The following is an 18,524-nucleotide window of genomic DNA, read 5'->3' as shown; positions in this document are numbered from 1 at the left end:
ATCGAAGCTAGAACCTCCGATTTGGCCTCGGAAAGGCTTGGATCGCCGATGAATTTCAAATCCTTGGGAAGAACTCGGATCGATGAAGTTTGGCCTCCAAGTTGAAGGCAGAGAGCACCAAGGCGAGGATCGGCGTCGAGAAGCCCTCCTCTGTGCTCGTGCTTCGTCGGAGATGCGCCTAGGATGGGGACGTTCTTTCTGCCGAATCCAGGGGTAGCTGGTGGAGCTCCGGCACTGCGTGGAACGGCGTGTCGAGCTCGGGGTCGGTAGTGGGGGGTCGCGTGATGCTTCCTAGGCAGGCGGTGGGCGACACGGTCGAGCGGTGAGGGAGATCGCCGATGATGAATTTTCTGAGGGAGGGAGGGTGCGAATCGGGGAGAGAGAATGAGGAGGGAGGCGGAGGGATGAGAGAGAGTGGGTTTCCTGAAATGGAAACCCTAAACACACAATTATCCTATTTATACTAGTTTCCAAATCGGAAACTAACTTCCGATGTTAATAACTTTTACGTACATCGTCCGATTAAAACGTGTCACATGCTCACGAACTCGTATCGACGAGCTCTATAACTTTCGTGAAGAAAGTTTTCGCAATCGAGCGACGGAATAAAAGTCGATAATTTCGTTCGGAAACGTAACGTTTTTCTTATTAAACGTTCCGAGAACATTTCCGTTTCCGTTCCGTAAAGTTGCAAACAATCATATTCATCTTAACTGAATTTCATAACTTTATTGAATTCAAATCAAATCAAATATTGTTTTGAAAATTTAGGTTATTACAGTGAATGAAGTTTTCGAAGATGAGTGACGGAATAAAAGTCGACTCTTTAGCCACTGAAAACGTAAGCTTTTTCAACCTTAAATTTCCGAAACCACTTTCATTTCGTAAACATATCGACAAGAAGGTGTAGAATGTGATTTTACTCGAATCACCAAACATACTATTTGCAAGAAATTAAAATAATTTATACTCGAAAATTCGGGTTATTACAGTTAAAGCCTTAGAAAAGGAAAGTTTATCAAAACTGATTGAGGAGAGTCATACAGAAAGAGAGGAAAAGGATGGGGGAATTGTAAAATTTGAGGAAGACCAAACTTGAGTAGAGAAAGGGCAAGAAAGGAAGAGATGATCCATAGATTCAATTTGCGAATCACAGAAAGGATAGTTTCTATCAATGGGGGAGTTTGTAAAAATTTGGTCTTGTGTCAATAAGCGATTCCTTAAAAGTTGCCAGCTGGAAATTTTAATTTTGGGAGGGAGAGGTAAGGGCCACATTTTAGAAATAATAGAAGTAGCAGAATGAGTAGGAGAGGTGATAGACAGGAGATTAGAAGCAGATTTGATAGAGAAATTACAATGACTTGTGAGGCCCCATACAAAATAGTCAGCAGAGGGAAAATAAGGAATTGGATAGCTTTGTATTTTCTGAATCACATCAGCAGGAAGAACATTAGAAAGAGAAGTAAAATTCCAAGTACCATTAAGAATAAAGTCTTCAACTTTAGCATTCAAATTCAGAGAAGAATGATCAGTTGGAGAAACCAAGTTGTAAAGAGGGAAAGGATGACAGCAATTATAAAGCCAAAAATTTATTTCAAAGCCTTTACCAAGAATCTAGCGCATTCCATCTTGGAGAATTGGACGAGTGTCTAAGATACCTTTCCAAGCTGCAGAAGAAGAGTTAGTCTTGGAGGCATTAAAAAAAGAATGTTTTCTCAAGTACTTGGCTTTAATAACTTTAACCCAAAGATTATCAAGATTTGTCAAAACTTTCCAACCCAATTTAGCAAGAGTTGCCGAATTAAAATGTTTAAAAGGTCTAATGCCTAGACCACCTTTAGATTTTGGAGTACCAATATCAGACCAAGCAATAGGATGGGAAGAAGGAGAACCCCAGAAGAAATTTATATTAAAAGCATTAAGTTTTCGAGATATAGAACTAGGGCACTTGAAGCAAGACATAATATGGTTAGGCATTCCAGTTATATTTGTCTTCAATAAAGTAAGTCTACCACATCTGGAGAGAGACTTGGCCTTCCAACCAGTCATCTTTTTCTGAGTTTTCAGAATGATGTCCTTAGTATTAATAGGGTTTTTTCAGTTGACAATATTGTTGATACCCAGATAACGACCAATAATACTTTTATGTTGAATATTCAGAATAGAGGTTAAAATAATCCTACAACGATTGGGAACATTATAAGAGAAAATTACAGAAGATTGATCATAATTAATCTGTTGACCAGAGGCAACTGAAAAGGAGTTCAAATTTTTTTCCATATTATGAGCAGATGTGGTCGACGCCCTGCAAAATAAAAGACAGTCATAAGCAAAGAAAAGATTAGAAATTCTATTGCATTTGAGGGCTGGAATAATGCCAATATGGGAAGATCCTTTTAGAGAAAGTGCATTTAAATGTCTGAGAAGAGGTTCCAGACAGAGAATAAAAATGTAGGGAGAAAGAGGGTCTCCATGTCTTAAGCCTCGGAGGGGGTAAAAGGGAGGAGTTGCAGAACCGCTCACGAGAATTGAAAAATTGACTGAGATAATACAGTTCATATATAATCAAGTTAATCCAATGCTGATCAAAACCAAAGGAAGATAAACAATTTTAAAAAAAAAAAATTTTAAAACAAATTTTCTTACTTGTTGGACGTATTTGATTAATAAGATGCATATGATTAATTTATATAATATATACATGCTATAAATATATTTTTGTGTATACTTACTACTTACTAAGTATATACATTGACAATGCCCTTTATTTGTTTATATATTAAATGAGAAGTCATGAACTTACTAATATATATTTTTTATTTATACATATATAGGAAATACAAGCTAAGTCCTTGTATGTTACAAACAACAAAGGGCATGAGTTTGAATTTGCACATTGTTGGCCAATATTGAAGGACACGCCAAAGTTTTGCGATCTTCCATCGATGAATTTTTCTAGTGGCCCGTCACCTATTAACTTGGAGCAAGGAGACACACAAGAGGATCACTCTCCAAGCCCTTCAAGTGTATATGCACGCCCCCTAGGCCAAAAAGCTCAAAGGGCAGCCAAGAAAAAGGCTAACCAAACCTCTTCATCTGAACTATTGATTCAGATGCAAAGAATTGCAGACCAAGGAGATCGTGATCTCGAATATAGGCAGCGCCTCATAGAGGAGACCAAACTTGCCAAGTAGTGCACGGATGATGCAGTGGCAATGGTGGTGGATCTATCAATGTACACACCTAAAAAAAGAGGTTATTGGGAGAGGAAACAAGCAATGATTATCTAGAGAGAGGAACAAGACTATAGGTCCAGGCCATATCCACAACCAACGAGCTCACTCTCAAGCACCGTCCACTCAAGGTGAAGGTGACTTTTTGGACTCAAATGTGCCGGTTCAGGAAACTCAATGGACGGGAGATAATTGAAATGTTGTATTATTTAAGTTGTTGTTCTATATCGTTTCTATTTTAATTTATGAAATAAAATTATAATTTTTTTTAATTCATAAGCTCACATTTATTCATTAAATCACATTAAACTGCTACAACAACAACAACAAATAAACACACAAACAAACCACACCACATTACAATAATTAAAACACAAGCAAAACACACCATAGCCACACTAATTATTAAAAGCACAAAAAATCAAATCACACATTATATGTCGTCATGCTCTTCTTGCAGCTTCACATTCCATAGATGTTTAACCAAATCCTCCTGGAGGTAATTATGCAAAACTGGACATCTAACCGCCTGGTAGCGACGCATGAATTCATCAAGAGCAGGGGCTCCACGCTCAACTTGATGATCATAATCATACATTTCATATACTTTTGCAGCCATTGGTCTTGTTGGGATCTCATTGCGATCAATTACCACTTCCTTTTCTTCGTTGTGCTCATCTTCCACAATCATATTATGCAAAATAATGCAGGTCATCATGATGTAGGAGAGATCCTCCCTGGGCCATCCGCAAGTTGGTCCTCTAACAATTGCAAAACGAGCTTGGAGAATTCCAAACACCCTCTCTACATCTAATCTGAACGACTCTTGCATCTTTGTGAAGTGACCTTGTTGAGGCGTAATTGGATTTTTGATTGCTTTCACATAAGTCCCCCATTTAGGATAGATCCCATCCACTAGGTAGTAGCATTGATCATATTCTTGATCGGCTACACGATATTTGACTCGAAGAGATTGTCCTCTGCATACATCATTAAATAGTGGAGACATTCCAAGAACGTTGATGTCATTAAGAGAACTTGGAAGTTTAAAATATGCAGGAGAAATCCAAGTATCATACAATGCAACCGCCTCCAAAATGATTGTCGGTTTTCCTTTATGACCGGTGAAATGCCCTTACCATGAAATAGGGCAGTTCTTCCAACTCCAGTGCATGTAGTCGAGACTTCCACCCATTCTAGGGAACCCTCTTTTATCAGCATGTCTAAGCAACCGCCGCAAATCCGCTAGAGATGGTCAATGAAGATAATGCTTGTGGTACACATTCCAAATTGCTCTAGTAAAATATTACAAAATATCCATTGCCAAAGATTCAGCTACATTAAGAAACTAATCACAAACATCCCCAGGATGACTGTAAGCTGTTCTGTAGAGAAGCCAACTCTTCCGAAAGCATCACGCTTTTGGACAAAGTAAGGTTCGTGATTGGCTACTCCATGCATCATTTGGTCAAATAGATGAGGTCGCATTTTGTATCTTCTACGAAATATATCACTCTCAAACCTACACCGTGAAGTGAAGTACAAAGCCTTCAATCGTCGATCCACTTCTTCCCGCTCTCTTGGGATGTAGCAACGAGCTTCTCGAGAACCACCCCACTGCGATTTTTCCTCCTGGATCCTCTGGATTTCTGAGGCAATTGCTTGCATGACCAAGGCTCTTTGACGATTCCTTGTAATGGAATCTGCTTCTTCCTTCTTAAGCAATTTCCGAAGCCTATTCATTTTATAGATCACCAAAGTTATCAAACGAAAATGAAAAGCTCAAATTTCAATTTGAATGAGAGAAATGTTTCTGAATTGGTGAATTTAGTGGAGTGTTGGCTATGGTACTTATGGACGATTTTACAATGATTGGTGAAGATAAGTATGACATGTGGCAGATAAAATCTAACTGCAATCTCACCGTCCTAAATCATATATTGTATAAATATAAAAAATAGTAGAATTATGATTATATAAAAATAAATTGATTAAAATATAAAATGGGTATGGGTTTTAGGTCACCATTGTTGAAGATATTTTGATGGTTTGACTAAACTGAGTTTGAGTGACCCAAAATTTAGGTTTGAGTATAAGTTTTGGGTCATTTTGTTGGAGATGCCCTCCATTACGTACTCACAATTCGATGATAAGTGAAAAATAGAAATACGTACACTTGTCAATAATATTAAAAGGGTTGTGCTGTTAACACACCCGAAATTGTTATTCACATACGCTAGTCATAGGTTCGTCAGTACGTATTAGACTATTACTCGCATATTGACATCTATTCACCACTGTAAAATTTTGCTCTGAGTTGTGATTTAAATTTTCCATGTATTCTAATAGCTGGTCGTATCTGGTTATATACTGAGACGCCAACCGTCCATTTCATTGATTCTGTTATGAAGGTTACCTCTAGCTTCTTTTCTTATAGCTCTAGCTTGATTTTAGCATAATTAATTTATTATACGTACTTGTAGATACTTAGGTCCTTAAACTTCCTTACAGATGCAAAAAAAAAAAAAAATCATTCGATTTTAACCAGGCTATTCACCCTATGTCCCTAACCATTTTTGGTTTTCAATTAAAAAAAAACATTTTTGGTTAACGAATCATCGTCTTCCCAAAGAACAGGTATATATATGCATCTTTGCATGCCACAACAATTTGATCTGCAAATGCATTTCTTCCTTTTTGTTGTCGTCTGTAAACAACCCAAGTATTGAAGTTTCGTAAATGGTCATGTATAAGAAGCTTTGATAAAAAGATAAGCACAATCCAGTAAATTAAAAGACACATGCATTTTCTCAAGAAAAATAAAATAAACCATATATGCATGAAAACTCAGATTAATGAACTTCACATAGCAGAGCAATGCACTATCTTTTCCTTGGCAAAATCAAAGGCAATCACAAGATACATTAATGAAAGCAATTCTTAGTGTAAATGAAAATCTGAAATTGATTGCATTTTGTGGCTGAAAGATGATCTGCACTTGATTAATATAAAAGCCACGGGTGATTTCAAGGGTGGCTTTTGAATACACAACCAGATATTCAATCAAAACAAAGAGCAGGTGAACCCTTTTGCAACTAATACAAAATTAAAGATGAAGAGGTATTTAAAGTTTGTGCAACTTTAGGTTAATAGATTGTTTCATGACTAAGGTTTAGGCTTATATAAGGATTGTTTTCGTTAAGTGTGTCAGAATATCAAGAAAGGAAAAAGGAAAGGGATAGAGGAATATTGGAAGGAAATAGTTCCATGAGACTTGTGCAAGTTCTTATGGTCATGTTGATCATGGTTTTGGTGTCTGAAATGGAAGCTCAATCCCCTTCCTGCATGATTAAATGCGCAATCAAATGTGCAGGTTCCAAAACCAGCCCAATCTGCACGGCGGAATGCTTAAAAATATGCAAATCGTCGCCGCCGAAGCCTCTTTACAACTGCAGCCTTGGTTGCTTGACTTCAATGTGCACCAAAATCAACTCTTGCTGAATAGAAAGCCATTACCTTAAACTACATAGCAATATACTTCTACGATATATAGGTCCAACCATTTATCTTTCATTTTCAATATCAGAGAAATACTGTGTGATTTTGAGAAACATAACCCAGTATTTAGACTCGCATGGTCGCATCTTTTGAATTTATTTTCTTTTTTGCATCCTGCAGGAGAAGTGGAAGGCTGTGCAGCTTTATGCTACAAAAAATGCACCACATATATGCTCTTAACTAATAGAATTCAGTACATCAATCAAAGAACTTATGCAACTGGTATTTGTGAGCAATGAATAAATTTCAGCCTCTTCTAGATCTTACTTATTACCAGTGAATGATCGAGAAGTATGAGATGCACCCTTTGTCATGTTAAGTTCACATCATCTTATATATTAAGAATCCTAAGGTGGTTCTATTTCTCATCTTCTATGTGTTAGGTGGTCAAAACTGAAGTCATCATTGGAAGGTTTGATGACTAAGGATCTGAAAAATTGTTGGGGAGACGCGGCCCAGAAATTCTACAAGCTCCAGATTTTTCCAATACGGATCTTCTTAGAATATAGAATGCAGTTACTGTTTAATTAGTAGATTATCTAACTACATTCCTCAGTCCTGAAGCAAGAAGAAAAAAGTCTAACAATACTGAGATGAAGAATGCATTTATCCAAGTGACGAGGCTGAACAGCCAGTGAAGTGTTAACCCTAAATGTTATTAGGCAGTGAAAGCTATATGGTAAATGAGTGGCATATATTACAGTAAGAGGAACCATAAATCACAGTACCTATGTTCTCACTAATACTTTCCAATTTTATAGTAAGAAATGGTCTTCAAGAATACATCCAAGCAATATTTTTGGTCTTCAATAATACTACCAGGCAATGAGTTCCGATATCGTTAATCAAAAACCTCACAATCCAGTAGTTAGCTTCTTTGCTACACGGATGCATCATCAACCATTGCCAAGCAATCACCTCATTAGTCACTACCTACTCCTAGTCAAAATATTCTAGGATTCATAGACAAAATTTGAGTCATCCACTAAGTGACTTATCTGAGTACCCTCTCCATTTTAACCTACCTAACAATATTTGCTAAAGTGATCATCATCAATTATATAGAGAAATGGGAAAACAAAGTGCAAAGGAATAATGATTTGGTGCTGCAGCCTTCTTACAAGTTCAAGTCAAACAAGGTGTGGGCAATTTTATCAATGGCCATCCAACTTTTCAATACAAAGGACTCAGATTTTTTTTAAGCGCTGCATAAGGGGAAGGCTTACCTATGTAGCAACTTCCGATAGAAAGCATGTAAAGAGTGACACTGCATCTTGCAAATGATTTGAGCGAAGATCTTGAGGTATGGGCGCACTGAAAACAGTGTCAAAGCAACTTAACTGAACATCTCGTGTTGGGCCCTCACTAATATCAGACAATAGCAAGTTGCATATCTCATCCGCCATCTTTGAATACACGACTCTGTTACACATTGGTTATAAGGTCACATTTATGATTTAACCCAGCAAGTATAACACCAAAAAGAAGGGAAAATATTTTCAACTGATCTATGCATTAGATGATTGCATTCAACTATGTATGTCTGTTCATGAAAATCCCCAACAAAGGGGATTATGATAAAAAAATGACATTTACATGAGACATGAAAATATACTAGAGAACAAAGAAATAACTGAGTGAGCATTACCAACCTATTCCTATATATTTCTTGAAACTGTTTTAATGGCAACATTGAGTCAGTCATCCAATTTCATCTTAGTTGAAGTTTTTTCAAATCAGTGAGAAACTAAAGAATCATAAAAAAGCAAAGCATGCACAACATGGGCAGATGCTGTGACATCCATGCTGAGATAATACAGTATTTTTACTCCATTAGATATATACATATACATAAGGATCCCAAATGGTGTGTCAATGTTTAGTTTTCAACCTGCATCAATATCTAGATATAAAAACTAATCTGTGAACAGTACTCTACACCATAAGGGTAATAGTACACAACCCTGTTGAAGCGTGGCAACTAAAATAAAATAACAAAGTGGAGCTACTATAAAAGTATAAATCTATAGTCAGACACAAAATTTAAACTCCAATAAATATGATAAAATATCGTAAAGTCCAATAAGAAAAGCAATGACAACATCACTTTCCAGGGCATTGTACTTTAAACAACTAACAGAGATGTAGTGAAAGTGTAACAAAACATATGCAGGATTAATCAAAGGAAGGTTAAACATACCTCACGTCCATTGGTAGCCTGGCACCCCAAACAGCCAAAGACCGGTTTAACTGACCAAGAAACTCTCTGGAAGTAGCATTTTTGCTGTCAACAGAATCCTGCAATAGATAGTACAGCGAAACACTTATGAGAAAGAAATATAACAATTATACTGAACTATAGCATCAATTTGGATCTACAGTTCAACAAAGATGTGGCAATATCTCATTAAGAGGCTTCAATCTATATCCCTCTCCTTATACGGATTCATTCGTGTCTATCTGCAGAGGTGCCATTCAATAGACAATCTATATTCATTATTTACTTTCCACCTCCTAACCAAATGTAGAAAACTGAAGTATAAGCATAACACAATCCTAAACTTAAATGATGACAAGCAACAAAAAAAAAAATTAAGAATAACTATCAAGATTTGTGTTTGAAACAATTCTTAATGGTGAAAAAAAAAACGGCAAGATCGATGATGCTGCAAATTTACCCAATAATTAGAATCAGAGCATTATCAGATATAACAAGCTGTCATACCAGTTCACTCATGGCATCATCAGCTCCCTGCAACGAACTTGTTGTTAGATAGAATGAAATGTAGATGCCAGCTCCCAAGTCCCAGTTTTCAATTTCTGATTTGTGGTCCTCCATGGAAGTTGCCAGCCTCCATATTTCCGAGTGTTCGGCTGCAATAAGAAAAAAACAAAAACAAAAAAAGGTTAATTTCATCCACGCAATTGAAGAAGTGATGTTTAGTTTAATTTTAAAACATCAATAATATGGGCAATTCAACTAATTTACTTTCTCCCATTTACAAAAGCAGTGGCTGCATTTGAGTAATAAATACCCCAGACAGAAGTAGAACAGGAAACGATCAGGTACATATAAAATGTGTACTTATACATATATAACCCTTTATCTAAGTACATCCAGGCAGAATAATAAAGTGAGTTGTGACATTTTGTATATATTTGTCTAGAAAGACGTAAAAGAGTGAGCAGATTGTACATAGTATTTGTTATTTCATACCTGACAAGAATAATGTGTGGGCAACAGAAGTTATGAAAATAGCATGCGCTTTTTGCCAGTTTTCACATTCAATAAAGTGTTCAAGTGCCTTTGAAAGTTCCCCATAATAATTGAAATAAACTGCCTGCAATCATCAAAAGAGATTATTCAACACGAGAATTGTATGATCTGAGTAAGACGACCAAGAAAACTGATTCAGTTTCTAAACTTCAGATCAAAACAGTCACAGATACATAGTGAGTCACGACAGTATGGGTATTCAATAAAAGTTTCAAACTGAATATAATAGAGTCATACATCTGACCAAAATTGTAAGAGAACCTAAAGTTAATTTACACTAGTTTCCTAAAGGTAGCAAAAATATTTAGGTTTCAGTATGATAGAACAAAGGGCACAAGGAAGGGGCTTGGTCACATTTGAATCAAAGAAATTGAAAAGAAAGAAGAAAAAAGAAAAAGAAAGAAGGAATTTACTTACCATAGCCTCATGAAGCCACGCTTTAGGAATACCCAAGTCCTCAATGAATTGGCGTTGTGATACTAGTGAGCTCCAAGAATCACAATATTGGAATAAAATTTCACGAATAAGATTAGCATGAAGATATGGAAAGTCTTCACAATGGGACATGTGAAGAACCACATAGATGGCCCAATGGCATTGCCCAAGACACAACAACTGAGAAACAAATGCCATGTCAAGAACATGAAGATCATTGGCACTGATGACCCCAACTGCTTGCAACACAGCACGCTGATGCCAGATCATATGGTAATCAAGTGGATCATATGTGGACGAGAAAGCACTGAACATGGTCTTCGTGAAATCAACTGCACTATCTTCATTGCCATGTAGCATCATAAGGTAATATGATAGGTCATAACGTTTCTCTGCACTCTGATCCACCGCCACTTCTAAGTGTCCATCAATATAAATTGGAACAGGGTATGGAGCCTTATTCTCATTAAGAAGATCTTGGTATGTGCTAAAAACAACTTGTAATGAAGTGTTGGGTGCTAGGCCATACCACATCATTATCCCTAAAAACCTCTTCCAATCAACTTCAATACCCCGAAAAGCACCATGGACATCTCCCGCAAGCAACTGATAAAGCCTTATCCTATCTTTCTCAATGAAACTGAAATCCAGTCCATTGATCCTCCAAAGTTCAAGCTGTTGTGCAATGTCAGAACGATTAACCATGGACCCACCAGACTGACTTAATAAACAAGCCAATCTCACGTCTCCCTGAGAAGCAGCCAATTCTACAGCTTCATCCAGCTGCCGCGCACTCAGAAGTAATAATATGGATTCTAGATAATTTGTCTCATTCAATGAGATGATTTCTTCTACTCGATGGTGCACATTTTCTTGCAACCAGTAACTGAACTCAGCCCTCCTAATAAGAGGCAATGCTTCCGGTTCGGTTTCATGTGAAGGGGGCTTCTCATCCTGCACCATTTCTTCCTCATCATCAGCACCAGATTCCAGTTTTCCTCCATTTTCCCTTTCAGAGAAAAGAACTTTTATCAATTCCCATATCATAATTTGATGCGTGAAAACCAAACAAGCAGAGGAAGATAAACCAGGAACCTCCAGCTGTCTCTCAATAATATCTACATAGCTCCTGCATATATCTGATAGTGTAAACCGATTGGACACAAGCTTCTGAAGTCTCAGACTGAACGATCCAACTTCAACTTCTTTTGTTTCATGAAATAGTCCCTTGTGAAGCTCCAATGGAGAAGTGATAGCTGTTTCAACAAGTTCTGCAGAAACCTTGTTATTTTCATCTCTGACAACATTGTCAATAGCAACCTTCTCTATGTTAATTACAGATGACAGCACCCTTTGGGAACCATTACCGCCTATTGGCATGCCAGTATGCACAAGAACTCCATTTGGGCCCCATCCTACTCGAAATGACCTCCCCATTAACAAACCTGCATCAACTATGTTACGAGAATTTTTTTTAGTTACTGGCGTTTCTCTATTGAGATCAAGCTTAAAACCTTCTTTTAGCGTCTTCAATGGCAAGCCTTTATTTTCCTGTGCCATTAGAATTGCACCAGGAGAGTTTGAGTCAAAATTACTGTTTTTGTATTCAAGCAATGCTAGAGGTGTCTTTCGAACGGCCGGTGGAGTAGATCGATAACTCATCCTTTGAGCATTTTGCAAAGGAGATGTCAAGTATTCTTTACCAGATGATGGATTATATTGTGCATGTAATTCTTTAAACTCCTCGGCTTCCTCGTCCATATCAGAAAACATCAACATTCTCATTTCTTGCATCTTGATGGGATCAAGCCCAAGATGAGCAGGAAGAGAATGCGAAAGCACAACTCCAGTAGGAGCCATTGGGTTTCCTTCATCCGCCTCAGACATTTCTTCATGGTTCAATTCCGGAGGATCTTCAGCTGCATCAGTATCCTCCATTATCATGTCTTCTTCATCTTCTTCACTCAACCCAAATCTACTAAAATGGTTAACAAAGAACTTCCACTCTCCATTTCCCGGATTAAACGAAACAAAATGAGCTCCTTGCCCCTCCACACTCTGTCTCAATATTTTCACTATATTCTCCTTCCGCCTCCGGTCAACACACGGCAGTCTTGTCTGTATCATCAAAGTCACTTCAGCAGGTTTATTAAGTCCCTCGCCAACCAAAGGCTTCCCACTCTCGTCTTCATACACAATCACCTCATGTCTCCGGAACTTCACAATTTTATCCAAGTCCAAACACCTAACATCAGTCTCCCCAGGATACTTGACGGCTCCATAACCAAACCTCCCGACCGTAAAGTCCAACACTCGGGCACAATAACCCGGATCCATACCCTCTCGCGCAGCCAATTCAGCCAAGGAAGGCTGCATATAGTAATCAGCCGCTTCAAGAGTCGGCAGGTATGCTAACGAACCGCCATTACCACTACCAAAAGTCTCCACCGACCGAACTCCGGTCCTTCTCCTCTTCTGCTGACACGAAACTAGCGAACTCCGAGCTTCAGCATCAACTCCCATGGTAGAGCAAGTCACAATATTACTATAAAGCTCACAAAGCGTCCCTGACAGCAATGTGAATCACAACACCAACTCTAATTCAATTTTTTTCGATACGGAAAAAAAAAAAGAAAAAACCCTAAATCATATGAGGCAATAAACAACCAACCCTACAGTAAATTCTGAGCTTCGAAATAGCAGGGAAACGAGTAATTGAAACAATAATCGCAGAGAATTGGAGCTTAAGCGAAGCCAAGTATGAGGGAGTGAAATAAGCGTAGATTAGTTTAAAGAGGTGTTGAGATTTCTTACTCTTATGATGGCCGCCGTGGAAGAGGTCTGGTTCGAGCTGTGGCGGAGTGGAATCGGACAGGGATTGAGCGGCGGCGGTTGAGGTGTGGCAGCCTCCATGGTGGCGGATAGTGAACGGCGAAGTGTGAGAGAACATGAAGAGTGGCGTCGCCTGGGTTTTAATTTGATTTTTCCGGCCTCGGAACCCAGAGAAGAGAGGGTTTATGGTCTTTTTAAAAATCGAATCGGGTTTGAAAGGAAAAGAAAAAGATTAGAATCGTAATTTCTACGAGACAAAAATAACCCTGGCTCATAGTAACGCACTATAGTGTTCTCTGATGTTAAAATGCATAGAAATTTCAGCTAGGCATCAAGTCTGATCTCTATTTCCACTTATTTTAAAACGGAATTACAACGTCTTTATAGTCATGGGTAACAGATCCTCCAACAATTTTCACCTTCTCTGGGAGGAGGGGCAGAGAAATGTAGGGTAGAATACAGAATCTGAAGGTACATATATTGGCCTCCATATAGTTGATGAAGATCCAAAGGTGTGGAGGACAAGTCATGAAGATTTGATATGCAAAAAGAGAATTGAAGTTGTTTCCTAATTGGACTAGGAAAAGATTATGGTTTGTTTTTCCTACCAAATAAGTCTCCACCGATTTGATTATGGGTAGATTGATATATATTTGGGAATATATATTTAGTTAAATGGTGTTTGGGAATTGTTATAGAAAAGGATTCAAAATAAAAGGTGTATTCCATATTCATATGGATTTTTTCCTTTTCTATGTGAGATGTATTAGGAAGGGAAGTTAGGTTTAATTCCTAGGGTTAGGGAATACATGTGGCTGTTATATATATGATGTATATAGGCAGTAGGTTGGGTGGCCTCTAGGAGATACACGAACAAGAAAAAAAGAGAGGAGAAAGAAGGTGAAACCAAAGAGAAGAAAATTCACAAAAAGGAGAGCTTAGTGCTAGGAGATATGTGTGACTCCATTGAAGACCTTAGTGGCATCATCGACAAGCTTAGTGAAGTCGAAGTACGTGTGATTACAACGATCTTAGTGAGGTTGTATCGACACTTGAAGCAACGATCTTAGTGAGGTTGTTTCATGCTTGATTGTGACTATCAAGTAAGAAGTATTTTTACTTTTGAGAATAATATTATCATTGATTAAGGTGTAATCATTGTAATATGAATTGTTCAATAGAAAAGTAACATTCTTCTATATATTCCGCTGCTATTACTCGTTGTTGTTCTATCTTGTATTTTCAGAATCACATCATCGCAGCATTAACGTTACCACTTCAATTATGTGTTGTGCGATAAACTGAAGTATTTCGAGTTTTTTTTTTTGGTATCAATACTAGATTCTCTTTTCTTTGTTTGCCGTAGGTGAGTAGTAGAGAAACTTCGCCTTCCTATACCATCTAAAAAGTCTGAACACTAACGATTTTGTAAAATCTTATAGGAGGTTAGTAGATATGCTAGACTTGAATGGTGCATTCTGAAAGCATTTCAAGGGATTTGATCGGAGCCAAATTCTCTCGTTCTAGCATGCAATCACTCAGAAACCAAGCGATAACGATTTTGTTAAATATTCTGAGATGTCAATAGGGATTTTAGACCCGCAATTAGTTTGTAATTCGACAAACCGAAAGCTTTTCAAGTGACTCCATTGGAGCCGAATTCTATTGTTTCTTTGGTTGCCATCAGAGGAAGGGGAGGCAGCTGTGAGTACACCATTTATGCATTTGCCTATCTAGGCACGCAATGTGTAATGCACGAGACAAACTGAAAGCCAAATTTACTTGTTCTTGGTTGATTACCCCTAGTTCCTTGCCGTGCTACACTAGAAAATTGAGTCCTATGCCTAGATACCCGATTGTTGAAATCATCAACTCTTCAAGCTAATTGAAAATGATTGTTAGTACTCTGAAGGGAAATGAGTTCAGAGTTATAAGTGACCACGTAGAATTGGAACGAAGAAGTGGGTAAATCATCAAAACTCATAGTCATAGGTATGCATAGTTCTCATAACACACAAATTCATGGTTGGAAAATGTGAAAATAAAATAAAAACTGCCACCTTAATCTCCAAAGTGAAGTTTGACATATGCATTTTGGCAACTCCTTTGCAAATAAAAGTTAGAATAATGTAGCAACTGGTAGACTCATAGCCGACTAAGTAAGTGACAGATATGTTGAAAATAATTTGAACTACCAGGATCACAAGCTAAGTCAAGCAGAGTATTTGCATTCAACTAATCTGGTAATCAAACAACCAGGTTCAGTCCATTTCATAACACTGGTGCTTACCTTGTAGTTTGTCGAAGAAGCTAATGATACCAGTCATATTAGAGTGCGCTGAACACTAACAACACTGATTTTGGTATTATCAACTAAACTTTCTTAATCATATTAGAGGTATTGAACGAGATACACCTCTTCCAAAACTAGCATTCCAGTCAAAACATCAATAAAGAAAGATGACCATTAGAAATTCCAAAAATTGATGAACACATGGTCACAGATTGAGCAAGGTCTCATCAGCGCAACCAGTGATTCCCATATGTCAACAAGCTAACTAAAATGAGGACCAAACTGATCTTGAAATTAAAATCGGATGATTTAAGTATTTAGGGATGAAATTTGAGTATGAAAAGCTACAAACAAAAAGTTAGATATGCGGCTGCCATACTTGCTAATGGAACAGATATATTGTCATCCACTACCTCTGTAATTGGAAGGGATTCTACTGCCGTAGCCACCAAAGAAACAAATGCAACCTTTTGCACCGTCTGCGTCCAATTCAAATTAAAATACCCCAAATATGAGTAATAGTAAAGAATCCCAAGGGAAACCAAGGACCCAAAAACAAACATGGAGATGCTCCCAGCCCAACTCTTATTTTGATTATACGGGATCTTTATAGACCCAAATTTTCTGCCCATGATATCAGCAATACCTGTGAACCGAAAATGAAGTTGAATAAGTTATTGTAATGCACTAATGCAGGGAGCAAGAAACAGACTAATTAGGCTGAAGAAAGTGGAAACTAGTTACCATCACCGCCACACATCATTGCTAAGCAGATCATTCCAACCGGAGACTCACGCCAAAACACTAGGGCGCAAAAGATCAGTACAAGAACATAATACAGCGGTCCCCTAAGTAATTCTCTGCAAATGACAAAACACTCGAGCTAAACCACACTATGGTCCACATTATGGTTTAAGAGATATAGCTAAACTAGCTGCATATAAAGTTTAGAAGCGAGGAAGTTACTCTGGGTTTCCTTCTCGAGTGACAGATTTGACTAGTCCTTCATTGGGCACCAAGGAGAGGCCGCTTAGAAGAAGCCTCAAGCCATTAATGAGAGGAACCACAGTGGCAAAGTAACGAGCTTCTGTTGACGTGCTATTTAGGATCAAAATGTATTCTAGAATCAAAATGATGAGCTCGTCTACTAATCAAGCAAACTTGTGTTCGAAACAAGTAGCAAAACAAGTGACAAAGGTTACCTGAAAATTGGCCAGGAAAGCATGAAGAGCAGCCCAGATGATATGTGGACCAATTTTCTGCTCAAACTCTGACATAGAAGGTAAACTAATAAGAAAACAAGAACTGTAAACAACACATAATACTACACCCCTTATGATTTTGAGTTGTTCATATCATCATGTGATTCATGTCTGTACTAAAAGCTCACTGTGATTTCCTTACATGACAAAAAAATGGGATTCAACCAAAGATTCAAAGTGCACAATTGTAATGAAATCAAAACGAAAACAAAGACGAAGAATTGAAGAAAACTAAGAGACGACCTGTTGGAGGAGGTCTCGCTTGGTGAGATAATCGAAGCAGAGGACGAGAGTGTAGGCGCCGGCGAGAACGAGGGCGGTGGCTGAGGCATCATGCAAGAGGGAATCGACGGCGGCGGAGGAGGAGGCGGCGGCGCGTGGAGGAGAGAGGAGGGGAAGGGAGGAGGGGCGGTAGAGGATGTGGAGGGGAAGTCGTGTTGATGGGGAGGTGGGGGAGAAGAAGAGGGAGGAGGAGGAGGAGGATGGAAGTGGGTTGAGAGAAGGAGGAGGGCGTAGGATAGAGAACGAAGTGGTGGAGGTGGTGGTGGTGGTGGGGTGGCGAGATGGGGTGAAGAACAAGAGGGTCATTGAAATGGAATCAAGAATGACAGAGACCAAGTCAGTTGAGTTGAGAGTGGAATAATGGAGGCTGGAGCAGAGTGAGTGTGGCTCTGAATTCTCACTTTCTACTGTTTAACATGACGTATAAAGTCCCGTTCTTGTACCTCCATTTTCACTTAACCTTATTCTGCAGCAAGAATAGACTCGTGGAGCCATGGAGAGACTACATGGCTACATCCTCTGCGCGACATCTCATTTTAGAGTAAAGCCTGTCTTGCTGACTTGTATTTTCGAATAAAGAGATTTTTTTTTAAGAAATGACGATATATTATGAACAAGAAAATTCTCAAGTTGGGAGGATTGTTCCCAAACCAACTATAGAAACACCACTCCTAAGAACCCATTCCGCAGCCTTATGGACTAATACATTGCATTCTCTAAAAACATGAGTAAAATAGGAGGTGATAAGGCCCTCCAAAATTTCAGAAAATATCCCCAACAATCATCCTAAAAGCATAGGCATCCAATTGTAGATTTTGAGTAGCCCGAACAAGCTTTTAAACAGTCTATCAGACTCAAACATACTATGAGGCAGACCTTCACCGCAAAAGCACTCGCCATACAACCATCTAATACCTCCACCACCTCAGGGGTCGTGACATGCTCAACACGACAACTGATTCAACTTACAATAGCTTATGTAGAATCCCAAAAAACTACACAAATACCTCTTTGACGACAACCCACATCAAATGGGCCATCAATACTTGCTTTCAACCATCTAATAAGAGGAGGAGTCCAAACTTGGAGGATACGACTCTTCCTCTCCTTCCTCACTTAGAGAAAATGCGATGGGAATAAGTTTGGCCTGAATGTACTTGCAATAAAGAAGCAACTATGGAAGAGAGCTAACGCTGTTTCTCTTTTAGAATATGCAATATTATGAATAAGTCTTAATCCCCCTAAATATACGCAATCACCACATATAACAACCGCATGTCTAGTTTCTCTGAAACTATTAAACTTATCATATATCGGAAGGTAATAATATCTATAACCAGAGAATACATCTC

General features: G+C 38.3%; 3 protein-coding genes across 5 annotated transcripts in view; all 3 read right to left on the bottom strand.

The window, feature by feature from the left end:
- LOC126802921 (nuclear pore complex protein NUP96) overlaps window positions 1–13,520 on the bottom strand; it is a 32,395-nt gene extending 18,875 nt beyond the window's left edge. The window contains exons 1-7 of one of the 3 annotated variants that reach the window (XM_050530637.1): window positions 13,318–13,520; window positions 10,486–13,070; window positions 10,009–10,132; window positions 9,517–9,665; window positions 8,992–9,089; window positions 8,018–8,213; window positions 6,682–6,726 (exon numbers count right to left, since the gene is read on the bottom strand). In XM_050530637.1, coding sequence (XP_050386594.1) covers window positions 8,018–8,213; window positions 8,992–9,089; window positions 9,517–9,665; window positions 10,009–10,132; window positions 10,486–13,070; window positions 13,318–13,453 — 3,288 coding nt within the window. In that variant the 5' untranslated portion in view covers window positions 13,454–13,520 and the 3' untranslated portion in view covers window positions 6,682–6,726. Of the gene's footprint in view, window positions 1–6,681; window positions 6,727–7,825; window positions 8,214–8,991; window positions 9,090–9,516; window positions 9,666–10,008; window positions 10,133–10,485; window positions 13,071–13,317 lie in introns of those variants that run through there. The other 2 variants (XM_050530636.1, XM_050530635.1) reach the window with 2 other exon arrangements.
- Window positions 1–18,524, bottom strand: part of LOC126802949 (uncharacterized) — a 358,993-nt gene that overhangs the window by 221,149 nt on the left and 119,320 nt on the right. The window lies entirely within an intron of this gene.
- On the bottom strand, window positions 15,766–17,573 carry LOC126802940 (phytol kinase 1, chloroplastic). The gene is made up of 5 exons (XM_050530663.1): window positions 17,134–17,573; window positions 16,831–16,898; window positions 16,595–16,726; window positions 16,373–16,488; window positions 15,766–16,274 (listed from the first exon to the last, which is right to left on the bottom strand). Exons 1-5 carry the CDS (start codon window positions 17,476–17,478, stop codon window positions 15,973–15,975), a joined length of 963 nt encoding a protein of 320 aa, XP_050386620.1. The 5' UTR covers window positions 17,479–17,573; the 3' UTR covers window positions 15,766–15,972.

Source organism: Argentina anserina, chromosome 7 (assembly GCF_933775445.1).
Source record: "Argentina anserina chromosome 7, drPotAnse1.1, whole genome shotgun sequence".
NCBI classification, from domain to species: Eukaryota; Viridiplantae; Streptophyta; class Magnoliopsida; order Rosales; family Rosaceae; genus Argentina; species Argentina anserina.
The sequence above is the reverse complement of the archived record's forward strand: the minus strand, read 5'-3'. Positions and strand labels throughout refer to the sequence as shown.